The sequence below is a fragment of the Calliphora vicina genome, chromosome 3, assembly GCF_958450345.1.
Source record: "Calliphora vicina chromosome 3, idCalVici1.1, whole genome shotgun sequence".
NCBI lineage: Eukaryota > Metazoa > Arthropoda > Insecta > Diptera > Calliphoridae > Calliphora > Calliphora vicina.
Window position 1 is genome coordinate 49,362,986 of NC_088782.1, and position 17,258 is coordinate 49,380,243.

General features: G+C 29.4%; 1 protein-coding gene across 9 annotated transcripts in view; it reads right to left on the bottom strand.

Moving 5' to 3' along the window:
• Positions 1–17,258, bottom strand: part of Rbfox1 (RNA-binding Fox protein 1) — a 512,165-nt gene that overhangs the window by 21,135 nt on the left and 473,772 nt on the right. For all 9 annotated transcript variants that reach the window (XM_065503146.1, XM_065503152.1, XM_065503154.1 and 6 more), the window contains one exon: positions 6,945–7,407. In XM_065503146.1, coding sequence (XP_065359218.1) covers positions 6,945–7,407 — 463 coding nt within the window. The remainder of the gene's footprint in view (positions 1–6,944; positions 7,408–17,258) is intronic.

Here is a 17,258-nt window from a genome sequence, read left to right on the forward strand (position 1 = left end):
TATGTATTTATTTTGATAATTTTTCCAAAAAGTAAACTTTAATTTTAATACATTTTAAATAAAACGTTATCCAAGTGAAACCTAATATTCGAAAAAAAAATCAATTACCAAGACAGACTCGACAAAAAGGTAAACATTTCATTTAATAATAATAATAATTTATTCCCCAATATATCAAGTTATTCTTGATCAAACAATATTTGAGAAATATGACAAATTGAATATTCGTTGAAGTTTTTAAAATCGTTTGCTTTGTTAGTTCAAGACACAGAGAAAACGACAAGAGCACAAAAATAATTTCAAAATCATCCGGATTGGAATTATATAAAAATTGCATGTGACTCAGAAATTTGATCTTAGAGCAATCAATGGAGACCTAATGATTGAGAGGGACTCTGGAATGAATTCAAAGCCAATAAAGTAAGAGTGCTATGTTCAACTGTTTTATTTACTCTTGACATTAGTGAAAAAATAACTTTTAGGCAAACTGTTTTTTTGCGACCGTATTTGAGTACGAACCTGTCTCATTATATACTAAATTTAAACTTGTATATACAATAACTAGATAACTACTTAAAAGGTTTTCTTTTTAATTTTCTTTTAGAACAAATATTATTCTCAAAATGTTTTTCTAAATCGTGCTACACTTTGGATACTTTTTATTAAACATACATATTGTCTATATATTGAACATATTTTCAAGATTTCGAGGTAGTCAGCAATTTCTAAATCGATCTTGCTGATATTCATTATCCAAAATTATAATACCGTAGGTTATCTGAGGACTCAACAAGTAAGAGAGTTATATTCGGCTGTGCCGAATCTTATATACCCTTCACCAAATTATATTTAAAAATATTTTTATTTAAACAAAATAATTTTTTTTTAAAAATGGTTTTTAAACATTTTTTTCCAAATTGTTTTTAAAAAAGTTTTTTCCAAATTTTTTTTTAAATTTTTAAAAAAACTTTTTTTGGGAAAGAGAATTTATGAAAAAAAAATTCGGGCTAAAAATATTTTTCCCGATTTTGACCCATTGTAGGTCCAACTTACTATAGCCTTATATACATCGTTGCAATAGATTTTGAAATATCTATCATTAGATATCCATATTGTCTATATTAATGACTTAGTAATCCAGATATATATACAAAATAAGGCAAAAATCGAGGTTGTCCCGGTTTTTTCCTTATATCTCAGACATTTGTGGGACGATTTTGTCGATTTTAAATAGCAATTGAGCCGAAAGAATTCCCGACATATTGATGTATGAATCATGTATGTAAGTCATTTGGGGGCTACGGAAAGTTGATTTCAACATACAGACGGACATGGCTATATCGACTTCGCTATCTATAACGATCTAAATTATATATACTCTGTGGGGTCGCAAATGAAAAATGTAGATATTACAAACGGAATGACAAACTTATATATACCCTTGCCACTCATGACAAATGGTATAAAGACTTTTCAAATTATAGAGATCCAGAATATATACATATACACTTTATAGGGCCGCAAATGAATATTGTAGGTATTTCAACGGAACCAGCAACCTATATCATGGTGCAATGGACTTCCAATGTAGTGTCCTGGCTAGTATCAATCAAAAAATCCCAAAATATCCGTGATAAGAAAGTCACTTCTTCTTTTTCACTGGGCTTAATAAATTGAAAATTGTACGGAAGATCTGTTGGAGAGGTATGGACATAATGTGGATCCACTGGATATTTTCAAACTGTTTTATAGAGACTGCTATTGCCCATGGTGCACCTGCTTTGAAAGGTATGTCTCAAGATGTTGGTAATAACTTCCTGGTATGTAGATGGGATCTCATCAATCGTATTATAGATTGTTTAAAGGTTACTGACTGACATCGTTCTATCCGAACTTCCTACACTTTTTATTCTCTCACAGCTGACATCAACATTTATCATTTGGATTCATTCAATCATTGAAGATTAGAACCATGAGGAAAAATATAAATAACAATACATGAATGGGATTATTACAAAAATGTTTTGGAATATTTTGAAATACCTTAAACACCTTAAAAATGTTGCTGGAGACAAAAATGGAATATCATAAATATTGCCTTTCGCGGGTTTTGATTATTTTTGCCTTAGATTAACTAAACGGGACGGTGCCGATCATGGTGCACTAAGAAACATTTTGTGATTTTTTGTTATTCAAAACGAATCGAAAACATTAATAATGTTGGAAGATCTTCATGTGACTTACACTGAATTTGAGGTTTGACATTAGAATACAGTTTTATTTGACAATCGTCAAAGTATACTTTTGTCTATTTTAAGTTTAAATAAAAACGATCGAGGAACTTCAAGAGACTTGAGAGGCAATTAATCATGGTTCTATGTATATTTGTTTGGCCATCGCTAAAAAAGAACAATTGATGAAGGAAGGGTTAATAAAACGGTCAAGTCGCTACTATGCTATTTATAATATTTGACAACCATGTATTAAAAAAGGTCTTGGAGCAATTAATCTCAACCATAAAAACACGATCACTTAGAAATCGTCTTAAAAAGTAACTTTTTGAAACTGAGATATCTGCCGTAAAGATCTGGAGTCTATTTCAATATTTGATATCTGAATATAATCGATATCCCAGAATAGGTGAATACCAAAACATTCATAACATGTTCTCAAATCTATAGATTTTCATAATATACCGCAGATTGGTCATTAGAACGCAACATATCGAGTTTTACATTTAATATTTCAAAATTCCTTTTAACAAATGTGGTTTTTATCAGCTGCTCTCTCCCACCTCACCAACTGAAAAACCTTTATTTCTTACACATCAATCGCACGTTCCAAAAACGATACGCAAAAGATAAAAACGCTTTTTAAAAACTATAACTTAAAATTGTTTATGATTTTTAAGAATATAAATGTTTTGTATCGCAAACTAGAGTTAAGCTGCTGCGTCAATAGCATGATTTATGGTAAATCGAACATGAGTCCTTAAATTAATTTCGATTTTGTAATACTTTGATTTGTTCGGCATATAATAATAAAGGATTAGCATTTATAACTTAATTGACGTATTAAAGATTAAAGGCTTTAAATTCAAATAAAATATAAAAAACTTATTTAAATTATAGAACAAAAAAAAAAAACAAGAAAATCTTTAAACCGCAATAAAAATTATAAAACAAAAAATAAATAACACAAAATTTACAAAAACAAAAGAATACAAAATAAATTTAAAACAAAATGTTTGTTGTTCATAAACATACACTGACATGCGCCTAAAAGTATGCAAAATATTTGTTCAAAACGGAAAACAAAAACCAAAAAATTTAATTTTGCTTTAAAAAAACATTTCTCTTATACTTTATACACAAACAAGAAGACCATTCAGTTCAGTTTTTATTTTAAACAAAATTCTTAATATTTTTAATGAATTGTATTGATTTTGGTGTTTTTTTTTAAGTTTTTGTTTTTATAGAAAGAGCGAGAAAATTTAACATGCATACGGTGGGTCCCCAAGAAAAATAATTGAAAAATTTACACACACAATTAACTGTTTCTGTTTCCAATAAGATTATGTAAGAGAGAAATTAAAAAAACAAAATATTACAGCTATTTACAAAAACAATATAATTGTCATTATCAATCAATATATTTATGTAGATATGTTTTGTACGAGTAGATATGTAGTATTATTTATTAATAGTTTAAGCCTAAAAAGATGCTTTAGTACAATGTAGATTTATATAATTGTATGGTTTGTAACTAAGCTAATATTTTTTTTGTTTATATGTAATTCATATACGAAATTATTATAGTTTTATTATATGGGTGTTAAAAGTTGTTTTAAAAAAGGGGCGGTGAGCTTTAGTGACATTATTTTTATGTAACAATACGTAGTTCTAGCTAGAACCCCTCTTTTTTTTGTAAAATTCAAAAATTCGTTTACCAAACATGCTTTCTGATAGAAAAAAAAAACACACATACACACAAAAACCTTTTTAAAATTATTAATTTTTATATGATCGTTTTCAATAACCAAACTAAATTTACTTGTAATTTTTTTTTTATTTTAATTTTTTCGATAACAAAAAGCTATTATTAAATTTTGTTTAAATGCAGTAATATTTGAGAGAAAAAAAATAATTAATGGTTATTTTGGTTTAGCATTGAAAATGTGCTAAATATTAAATTACATTGAAAAAAAGAACCCAAAAACATTTCTTTTTAAGACTACAAAACAAATAAATATTAGTAAAGCAAACTACAAACTAAAAAAAAAAAAATAATGTTAGTACAGAAGACAATGTAAAGTTTTTAAAGGCAAAGGGGAGGAGCAATTAGGTTACTAATTACATAATTTAACGATGGTATGCTATTGTGTTCTACTGCTTTATCGTAGACTTGATATGTATAGCTAAGCTTAGTTTATCTCAGACTTAAATCAGTGTATTTAACTCTACTAATGATAACGATCCAGAATATATAAATCCATGGTAGGCGTTCATATTGTTCAGGTTGCGATGATTTTCGTCAAACAACCCGAATGTGAACATAAGAGCGTAATAGAGCGTAAAAATACACACATTTCATTCAGTTGCTTGATGTTGTTGTGGATATTTTATTTTTTACCCAAAAAAGCACACAAATTAAATGCCTATATTTGCCTACCAATAATATAAATAGAGTATGTGGTCGCAAATGAAATATGTATAAATTACAAACGGAATGACAAACTTATATACATATACCCTTACCATTCATAGTGAAGGGTATAAAATTTAATTTTAAGATTTTCTCTTTGATAAAGAACTGTATTGACTTCTTTTTAGAATTCAATTCTTGCATGAGTTGTTACTGTTCAGGTATTTATCTCTTTTGATGATAAGAATATGGAGTTTTATTGCAATAAATTTGAAATATCCTGTACTTTTTACAAGCAATGGCTCATTGAAAATAAGGTTAAGCCCATAGATTCGCGCTCTTGTTTGGTGGAATGCTCTTCTGAAAGTCATCTATCCTTAATCGTTTATGGAAATCTTATGAATTTCGCACTTATGGTTATATGTGCTATAGGGAGGTAGGTTGGTATTAGAATCTATACCGATACCTATTCTGCCATAAATCTATTAGGTTTTATCGGATATGCAGGGTAGATATTCAAATATATAGGTATACCGATAGGCAGGTTGCCAGAAATCTATTAGGTTTTATCAGATATGCGGGCTTAATATTCAAATCTATAGTTGCCCTGAAATCTATTAGGGGTTTACATACAACATCTAACTTGTTCCTGGAATGATGGGTATCTCTAAACGAAATGGCGAGACATTATACACTTGGACTCTAAGCGATACCTGGGCACCAAGGAGTACCAGATACTCTGTGCAAGAGGGGGACTTTGCTCTTAGAAGCGGGTTCAGCTAAGGAATATAGTTGCAGTGACTAGTGATCGGTGCGCACTCCAGGCGATTGAATCTACCATTTCTCAATTTCTTTAGAAGTTGTCATAACGATGAAAATGAGGAAACGGTTAAGCATTTTCTCTGACTTTTTCTCCAGCACTAGCGAATCTGACATTCGGGATGTTAGGTTCCCATTTTTCACAAACTGGCGATACTTCCAGGACAACAGAAGCATAAATGCCTTCGTTCTTGTGCCCGAATGGTTTGGTTAAGGACATTATACGGTTGAATTGGGTAATGTTTCGAACTATTTTTGCAAGGTATCACAACTGGTCTCATAATGAAGAACCCAGGAGTGTCACTACAAAATCTAACCTAACGTATTAGTAATCTTTCAAAGTCGTAGAAAGAAAGTATGTTAAATTATAATTTAGAGCTATATACTCAAATTTGAATTGAAGTACTCAAATCTGAACTAATATGTGGAGGGCATTACTAAGTACTAGACTTCAATTATATTTTGAATGATATGGATACGAAATGATTTGTCCAAGCCTTAATTTAAAGTGTTTGAGATTTTGGATATTTAAAAGATAGTATTAACGGACGGATGATACCTAGAAAAGAGTACCGGAAGTTTGGCTACTACATATTTAAGAAATTAAAACACGTTTGTTTAATCAACATCTTTGTATGTATAAGTTCTTATGAATCATTTTTCCACCACCGTTTTCTTCAGATCTAATTCCCAGTGACTACTAATTGGCTTTGCAACTAAAAATAGTTCAAGGATAAGAGACTTTACTTGAAAACAGAAGCTAATTTAATCGGAGGTTTATATAACGACCCTCGTTGTAAGAAGTTTCAGAAACCAAGATTATACTAAAAATTGCTGTTAAGTTGTTAGGCCAGAGGCCTTTCATGTGAATTTCATGTAGAAGAGGAATTAACTTACTTAAATTTAAGAAATCGATACAATAAAGATACAACTTTATCTGTATAAATTCCCAGTAACTAGTATTTGCCTTTTTATCTAAAAAATGGCTTCAGAGTAAGAGACTTTACTGGAATAAAGTAATATTGGAAACGGAGTCATATTTTATCGGTGGTATCGACATATAAGAGGACCATTGTGAGAAGTCTGCTAAAAACAGCTTTTTATTTGTTTGGTCAGAGGCTTTCAAGTCAGATTCATGATGAATAGCAGTTAACTTTAAAAAATTATAGTAGTTTCCAAGTACTTGTTATTCAAAATATTCTATAAAAGTCTTTAATAATGTCTAAGATCTAAAGCCGTAGGATAACTAATTTGACCTTTAATATTTAACAAAATTTATACAATTTTAACATTGGCCAATAACTAAAAGATTTTGTTATAGAAACTTTAAATTAAAATTTCAATTTAATTTCCTTCTTCCCCTTTTGACAACATTAAAAACTTTACATTTTTCCTTCATTTTCTTTTGCATGTTTTGTTGTTCATTTAAATGTTTGAAATAGTTTTTTTTTTTAATTTGTTGAATAAATGCAATTACTTACGGTGCATATCCATGCAATGTGGTACCAGCTGCCGCAGCATTAGCAGCAGCTGCTGCATTGGCAGCCGCAGCCATTGAGGCTGCTGTGGGTTGAGCTGGTTGAGCGGTGGAAAGACGTGCTGCATACGCAACGGCAGCAGCCGAGGAAGCATTTGGTGCTGAGGCCGATTGAGCGAGGGATTGTAATTGTTGCTGGGCGCTGGGTTGTTGCATGGCAGCTGCTGCGGCAGCATTTGCCGCATTAGCCGTCGATTGGGCATGTAAGGCCTGTTGCAAGCCCAAATGTTGTTGTTGCTGTTGGTGTTGTTGGTGGGCAGCAACGGCGGCGACCGCAGCTGCATGACGTTGTTGCTGTTGCTGGGCGGCTACAGCAGCAGCTAAAGCTGGATTGAAGGGAGCACCGACGACACCGACATGTCCACGTTGTATGGCCACACCGCGCATAGCAGCAGCGGCTACAGCAGCTATTTAGTGTTTTTATTTATATTTTAAAATTGAGTGTTTATATTTCCGTTTCCGTTGTTACCCATAGATCATTGTTGTTTGTCAGCCAGGTTGTAAATATGTGTGAAGGATATTGTAGTGTGTGAGTGTCATTGTGTGTGTGTTGGTGTATGCAATTTATTTTTATGACAAAATTCAAATTGTTTTTATTTAATTTTTTTATTTTTTTGTACAACAACAAACAAAGATATCATCACAAAATTTAGTTTAAAACGCAACATTTTCATTCATTCGACAATAATAAAAGTTGAAAAAACACATTTAGTTTGTTTTGTAATTTAATTAATTTATATATATTTTTTTTGTTGTTTATTATTATGTTGTAGGCCACATATTGGGTGGATGTGTGTGTCGAGTTTATTGGTTGTTTTGTTTTTGTTTTATTGAATTTTATTGAGCAAAAACAATGTCATAGATATTCAAGAATAAAATGGAAAGAAAAGAAAAAAAGAGAACATAAAATGCATGCGGTTAGTTTTATATAGTATATTCAATTAATTTTTTCAAAATTTATATTATACAATATAAAACTTCTAAAGTAAATATGGTATGTAAATAAAGAAAATGTTTTCCTAGTAACTAGACCTTTTATTCTGTAAATAATGATTTTTTTTTAAAGAAATATTTACATGTAGAAAATTTCATACATTTCAACTTATATTTTGAGAAATACATACTTAATTAAACACACAGAGAATTCCATAAACAAAAGAAAAAAAATAAACATTCTACAAAAAAAATTTAACACAGCAAAATTTGTTATATAAAGAAAAATAAATTGTTAAACAATACTGTATCATGTTTCAAACATGTAGTTAACACAGTTTGTTTCTGAATCCGTTCTTTAAAACAAATGTTGCTGGGTACAAATATTTTATAAAAAAATATTTTCTTAAAATATTTTATTATTTTTTAAAAGTCTTTGCATTTTTTAGAAACTTTCTAACAAGCACAAACAAATATTTGAAATACTTTACTAAATATTCATAAAACTTATATAAAAATTTAACATTTATAATAAAAAAGGATGCTCACCTATTTTAGTTTATGATTAAATAGTCAGTTTTCTTTTAGACACAAAAATACGTACATAAAATAAGTTCTACTAAAACTAGTTATATGTTTTTATTTATAAAGTTTAAGCAATACATAATTATATACAAAATGTAAAGCATACTTCGGGGAGTTAAAATATTGTAAATAATGTTATATATTTTTGTGCTGTATCGAATTTCAGAATTGATTTAGTTAAACTTCAAGTAAACATTCAACACAGCTTAACTTGAAATATTTTTTAATTCTGAAAATATATTTTCAAGGGTATCAGGTGTAAAAAAATAAATAAGTAACAATTTGCTACGACTTTTAACACTCCAAGTTACGGAGTTTCTCTAGATTTCCGCATTTAATTGTTGTCATGGTCTTTCAATATCGGTTGCTGTGTCGTAAAAATTTCACATTGTGGAAGACTTAATGTTGTTTTTTAATACAAATCACATAAATATTGACGAATCAGAAGATTTTTATGCTTTGGTCATGAGAATTCAGTGTAATGATCCCTGGACTAAATTTTCAAGCGCCATTCAAGTTCCTCGGGTTCTCAGAACGACATAAGAAATACCTAATTCATCTGGCCCCCTTCTAAAAAAAGATGCAGTTGAAATTTTTAAACAGTTAAGATGTTGCTAGTTTCGTACGAAATTTATAGTGTTAGCATAATTTTATTATTTTGGAGTTTCTCAAGAGCAGCCTGCAGGAAGGAGTATAAGGGAAAATTGGGTATCGAATTTTAGCATCATCTGAACTAGGCTTATATTTACTATCGATACTGCAATGGATATATTTTATATATTTTATGAGGCAAGTTAGGGAGTCGCCATAAATGAACTTGGGAGAGCACAATGTTCATGGTGGCTTTGCTGAGAATGAACGAGGCAATTATTTGGCCAAAACACGGTTGGAAAGGATTTTTTCGGGTTGAATCGGAATTCTCTTGCCAATATTTGGTTCAGGCGGACAATAAGATTTATTACTCTGTCACAGGGAAAAATTAAGAAGTAATAGCGATATTAGAGTACTTACGGTTTCATTATAAACCACCCATATGTTTTAAGCAACGTTGGTAAAAAATCTGTAAAGATTTTGAGATGTACGATGCGCAGGCTTTATGATTGCCCTTTATTGAGGCCGTGAAAAGCGAAGTGACTCGAATGTGTGTTTTTGGTACAAATCAGTGCAGGCTTTGTGATTCACCTATCTTTTCATGAAAAGCAATGTGACTGCATGTGTAAATTTTTTTAGTATCATCTCAAATCTGGACAATTGGCTTCATACGAAATATTAACCTGTTATGGTGAAGATCCTAAGGGTACATCCCGACCCTCTCTAATAATAAAAAACCCAAAGATAAAGCCGTCGTCACACGTGACATTGACGATCGATTCGGAATGTTTCGAAAATGTTAACTTTTGAAATGAGTTACACAATAACCATTTTGGAGGTGGAGAAAGACTAAACAATCTGCCTAAATGAAAGCTTTTTTTAATTCAATCGGTCTGGCAAAAAGTCCTATATATGATAAATTGGATTTCTATCAAATTATTGCACAACAACATGACTGATTCTTAGGGGTTTGCTTTATTCAATGTCAAGAAAAGATTTTTGAATGTTGTTTAAAAGACAGTATTTGATAATATATTAAAGATTTCCAAATTTAAGCATTCAGCTGAAAATGAGTGAAAAAACGGAAAACGTTTTTGTGTTTTAGACTCCTAAGATAGCCAATTATTGAGGGGATATAATAGGATAAAACATATGTTTATTGGCAACACAGGTGTTAGAAGACAGCCAGACATGTTAATGTTTTCATCAATAGACAAATAAATCCATAAAAAAACTATTTACTTTACATATATTTACATTAAAATTAATGAATAGACATTGAAAAGCGAATGACAGACAGTTAGACTTCATTTGTTGAACTAATCTTTGATTATATTATTTATCTGATGATTAACAATATCTAAGCAAATATTGTATACCAATTATAACAATATGCACTGAAATTAGTATTCATCAAAGTGTTCCCATTCAACCCATAAAAAAGCTGCAATCTTTCAAATAAATACAACATCCTAAAACCCTATATTGAAGAATTTCATGTATTTTCATAAATATAGAAAATTTGAGGTTGTAATGCAAAATGGCAACCAGCCACACGCACTTTTAGCCCATCCAATTATAAACATTTAATCGTTATGCAAAACCACAACTATTTGAATTCCAATTAAAATTATTCAAATTACTAACATTTATATTAATTTTGTGTAGATTAATGTAAATATAATAATAATAATTTTTACGAGTAACATTTATTTTCCATTAATGACAAAACTAACAATAAATAGTCAACTAACAATAACAATAACACAATTTATTTAAATGATTTTTAAAACGCCGTTAAATAAAAATTAATTTGTATTTAAATACAAAAAAAAAAGCATAAACTATAATAAATGACAACTAAAACGCCTGCATGTATGCTGAGTAATACGTTTTGTGTGCATTTAAAATCGCATTTAGTAGATAGATGTTTTCTATTTAGCAAAACTAATTAGTATAAATGCATTTAATATTCCCCTAAAATAACCACAATAATATTAATATTTAAAAAAGCTTAAAAAACTTACTATTATTTTTTATAATGTCAATTAACTATGTATAATTAATGATGAAATTTATTTTTATTTTAAACAATTTTGTTTGCTGTATATTTTTTTTTTTGGTTAAAATTTTTGTAATAATACTTGTTATAATAATAAATTAAACATATTAAAAACTAATCAGTGATAAAGTAAATGTTTGTCGTAACTATTATTTAAACTGAATAACTAATTATGTAATTTGTTTTTAAATAATTATTGTGGTTTAATAAAAATTCAATTTAAAAATTCCGCAAAAAAAAATGTGTCAAACAAATAAATCATTATTTTCATTGTATAGATATAAAGGAATGAAAATCTATGATTATAATAAATATGTATTAAAATAAGCTTTGAAAGAATTTCCTTAAATTTAACAAGGTTTATTTAAGACTTTCTCGAAATCTGAAAAAATAAAATTTTTCAAGTTTAGAGCTAATATGGCCAGGAGTAACATTTTCCGTTTCGAATCAAATTTTCAATATCATTTAGCCTCACAATTCTCAAGACTCGAATGATGTAAAACCATACTCTTTCAAATTTACATAATCAATTTTTTGACTTTTCGACAGTTAATAAATAATATTACTTTGTTCCTCTTCCATCAAATCGATCCAACAAAATGGTATTCTTTGTATCTTTTAAACTAATTATCAAAATTAGAAGAATAATTTGCTCAATATCCTTCCTCTTCAAATCAGAAAAATGCTTGGGTGATGGAAATTGGCAAAATAACTAGATTTCCTTCCTAAATTCTGACGCCCTCTTTGTACCTTTTAAAGGAATATGTTAAAAATGTCAGGGGAAGGCAGGGCTTTTGAGCCTCCTGAAGGGTAAATATAATGGTTGACTTCATAAACGCAGTAATGCAAAGCAATTACAAGGCAAAGCAATATTTTGTGACATTCATAAACGCATAAATGTTTCGTAAAGAATCATAAATAAAAACAGTTCACAAATTTGACAGATGTTGCGCATTGAAAAGCATTGCCATACAATAATGAACTTTCGACATTGCCAAAACAAAATCTATTGCGTTTATGAACACTATGCATTGCAGTGTTGCTTTGCAAAATGCGTCAGCCAATATTTTGTATAAATATTTGGAATTATTGAAAACTTTAGAACTTGAGGATTAACATTTTAATGAAAAAATTTTTCGAAAAACATTTGCCATACAAACTTAACAATTTCATGATGTATGACTTCAAAATGCGGGATTTACAATAGATGGCGTATCTTTTGAACGCGATTTTTGTTTTTAATAAATTATATGTAATTTTGAAGAATACATATCTGTCATTTATACTTCGTTATTTATTGAAAATTGTAGTGTAAACAACAACGTTTTTTTTTGCTTACAAAATGTCGAATTTTGTGCCAATAAAGGTCATATGCGGGAAGTTTTGCTTTACTTCTTAAATTTGAAAAAATTTGAAAAAGCACATCGATTGATCACCAAAGCTTATGGTGAATGTGTTTCATCGGTTTCAACGTACGACAGATGATTTGTGCGGTTCAGAAGTGGTGAGTTTGATACGGAATACAAAGATCGCCAGCCAAATAAGTATGACGATTAAGAATTGGAGGCATTACTCCATGAAGATTGCATTAGGAGATACTCAAGCAACAATTTCAAAATGTTTGCGAGCAGCAGGATTCATACAAAAGAAATGAAATTGAGTACCATATGAGTTAAAGCCGAGAGACCTGGAAAGACGATTTAGCATGTCCAACTTACAATAACCCGAAAAATCAAAATCAATATACAGTGGTGGTCAGGAATTTAAGACAAAAATTGTTTGCTAAATTTCATGTAATTGTTAATTATTTCTTCAAATATTTCCACAAATATGTATGCATGAGGACTGTTTTAACACACAAGTGTGTTTTATTCGACTGTGTCAATTCATACATATTCACCATGAACACATAAAATTTTTCTACAACTTGACCAAAAATTTTTTTTTTTAAATAAACTTATTTTCTCACATTTATATCATTATAATTTTATTATTATAAAATATTCGGACCAAATTTCGTATTTTTAGTTCCATTAGTTTCGGTCATCTCATGTTATTAACAGCGGATGTTCGCTGAGGTGGGTCAACGTATTTCCACATATCTTTATCCATATATGTTTTACCGATTTTTCCAAACATTTTTCAGAAACTAGAAACATTAATAATAAATTTCATACCCTTAGAGGTCCTTTTATTTTGGCTCTATCGCACTTAAAATTCAGTTGATGAAAAAAATTCAAGTATTTGTCTTAAATTGGTGGCCACCACTGTATGTACCTCCCTAAAGTAAGCCAATCAATTGATTTCAGCACATAAAAATTTCGGCTTATGCTGGGTTTCTGCATACACCGTAATCGGCGCCGATAACGAAAACTGAAACTGAAAAACGTTAGTGTTCGTCACCGTCTCGTTTCTGAATTATTTTCGTTTCAGTTGGGTGCGTTGCGGCGTAAAACAGAAACGAAATTATTTTTTAATTTTGGATGTCGCACATTAAATAAAATTTCATTATTTTTTCCTCTTCCAATAAAGAAAATTTATTTTTTTATTCATTTTGATTTTCTTTAAATTTGAAATAAAAAATAATTAAAATAATTTCGTTCCTACAGCACCGAAAACAACCTACTTGAAGTTGTTTTCGTTCCGGCCCCAAATGACAGGTTTTTCGTTACTGATCGGTGCAGTTTCGTTCCTAATTTTCGTTGCCGATTTCTGAAATGAACATTTTTTCGGTGCAGATGTATGGAATTTAATTTTCGGTGCCGATTACGGTGTATGCGGAAACGTAGCTTTACACCACGTAAGTGGAATCAAACAAAAATTGTTTATGATTTCATTTATTTTGGGCCTCTAATATATTTTGTAAATTTTGATGCTTAAACAGTCACAACAAAATTAAAACCATTATCCTTATCCTCACTCATTATCATTTCATCATAATTAGGGATGTCATTTATAATATTTCAGCACATTAATAATTAAGTTTTTAATTATTTTATAATGACCCATGATTTTTTTGGCATAAGAGCACAAGAAAAAAATAAGAGCAGATTTTAAATTATTATGGTGGTAATTCTTCATTTACGAACAAAGAGAGGTCAGATGTAATGATATACACACAGCATCAAAAGTGAGTAAACACCACATTGTATTTAATTTTATTTAAGATACTTAAAATCCTAAAATCTTTCCATTGATTAAAATTTAAAAGTTTAGGTTTGTTGGAAATTGAATAATAGATTCGGTTCTGAGAAAAAAATTTAAGTCGGACTATAATGATTTTCATGATATTAAAAAATTCACTGGTGTTTACTTACTTTTGAGGTTGTTTGTATTTACAGTGAGTGACAAAATAAAAGGAGAGTTTCGGGTACTCATTAGAGTTAAAGCAGACTAGTTTATATGTATAATTCCTTGATAAATTTATATGTTGGACGATGATTTCCAAACTGTTAAACCGGGCTATGTTTATTTATTTTTATTATTCTTTCAAGTTTTTATAGAAATTTAAAAGTTTTGTATTTATTACAATTTAAATATTTTGCACTCCTTCCCAATTTTTTTTGGTTTTATTACACACTGTATGTAATTCAAGACATGAATATTAGGGTGGCTTTTATTTAGCACTTTTTCTATTTTCGTTGCTTCCAAGCTCTAAAATTGATCTCTCTTGTCTAAAAACCAAATGCTGAGGTTTTGATCAAAACAAGGTTGAGGTTTTTTTGTTTCGAAAATGTCGAATTTTGTACCAACAAGCGTTATATGCGGGAAATTATGCTTTACTTCTTGAATTTGAAAAAAAGTGCAGCTTAAGCACATGTTTTGTGAGTTCTGAAGTGGTAATTTTAACACGGATGGCAAAGATCACCCTGGCCAGTCAAAAAGAGACCAAAAGGTTCCTATGTCTTATAAGCTGCTGAAATCTGGCAAGACCATCTAATGGAACCTGTTCCGAACGCAACTGATTCATTTGAAGCGAGCTTTGGCCGAAAAACACCCAGAATATGCCGCCAGACATGAAAAAGTAATATTCCATCATGACAAAGATCGGTCATATGTTGCAATACCTGTTTTGCCTGACCCGCCATTTATTCCATACCTTGTCCCGCCCGACTAATATTTGTTTCGATCAATGCGGAACGCTCTCTCTGGGACACGTTTCACTTCAGAACAGAGTATCCGAAATTGGCTTGATTCATTCTTCGATTCAAAAGATGAGCAGTTCCTTTGGAGGATTCCGATATGTTTCCAGAAGGATGGAAAAAGTTCGTAGCTATCAATGTCCAATACTTTGTATAAGTTTATATTGCACAAATGTTTCAAAATAAAAGCTAAAAACCTTAAAAAATCTGAATTTAAATAATAACTTTAACAAATTTGTGACCCAAAACAATATTTCCTCGAAATCCGCTTAATTCAAATCGATGCACATTTGAATTTACATTTTTAATCATCATTTAACGTTTATTTAAACTGAAAAAAATTATTAATTCTTTGAAATTTCTTTTAAACAATTTTTGAAAATGTAAAATTTGGAATTGAGTTAAGGATTTTTTTTGGGTCAAGTTATAATGGGTTTCTATGTCAGACAATTTTTAAATTTTATTATTATATTTAAAATCAATTTTTAATAGGATTTTTGATTAATTTTTTTTTGTTGAAAATATTGCCATTTTAACTCAAAACTTTAAGTGAAATGTTATTCGATTTTGGTCAAATTTTCAACATTTATTGAAACCAAAAAAGTATAAAATAAGGGCCACCCTAGTATATATACATAAATAATAAACATAAATATTGTATTTGTATGTCTAGAAATTAAAACATGTATGCTAATGAATGCAGTATTCAATTAGAAACATTTAGGCCAGTATAATTTGTCAAAAATAAAAAATTACAAAAAGGATGTTTAAACACACACTCATATACAAACTCACATGCATGCTTTTAAAAACATGAAAAACAAAAAAACAAGAAAATTTAGACATTTATCAAAATTATTATAAATTTTAAATATACATATGTATTTTTAAAACAGACATCATTAAATTTGGTAATTTCTTTAAAAAATTTTAAATTATGCCTGAAAGCATGCTTTTCAAATACAAATTTATGAAAACATAAAAGTATACTTTTTTTATTTAAAAAAAAAATAATATAAATAACATAAATTCAAATTGATTTTGAAATATTAATAACAAAATGAATAAAAAAAGGTTAAATAAAGGGGACGAAACACTGTTTAAGGACTAAAATGCTTTTATATATGTCTCTCTTGCCTACAATGTTTAAATAATTTCTTTAATAATATTAAAAAATACCTAAATATTATATAGATACTTGCACATAACAGTTTATAAATTGTTTAAATAATTAAATACAATATAATAGTAATCGCATCATAATCACATCATCATCATATCAGTTTAAATTAAAGTATAATAAAACTAAATCACCATTATGTTGGTTTAACATAATTTAATAAATATTTTTTAGAAAATCATATTAAATTCATATCACAAATATTTTTGTTTTAAAATGCCAAATTTTATTTTGTTTATAGTTGCTTTAAAATGCACAAACAATTAACCATAATTAACTAGTAGGTAATTTTTTTTAGAGTGTATGTAGGGAGAATTTGCTTTATTTTTTGTTTCAATTTGAATGAATTGTGCTTTTAAGCCTCATTTTATGATCATCCTTTAAAGGAATTTCAGAGCATTTAAATACCTCCTTCTGTGAGCTGTTGGTCGTGGCGCTAATACTATGGGGGCGGTTGCTGGTGCCAAAGTTGTAGCGGCGGCTGCTGCCACCCCGGCTGGGACTGCAGTTATAGGTGTCGCACCTATAGGTGCCCCCAAAAACGGCCATGTAGCCATTGGCAGTCTATAACCTTGATAATATAATTATTTGTGTTGATATTTAATAATGAGTTTTTGTTTTAACCACAGATAATAGTAAATATAGTAGATTTTACATTATTATTTAAAGTTTGTCTTTAATAAAATGTAAATTATATGTTAAAATTAAAAATAAAAAAAACTGCAACAAATCAAAGTTCTTGATGGAAAAATATTCAACTGGTTA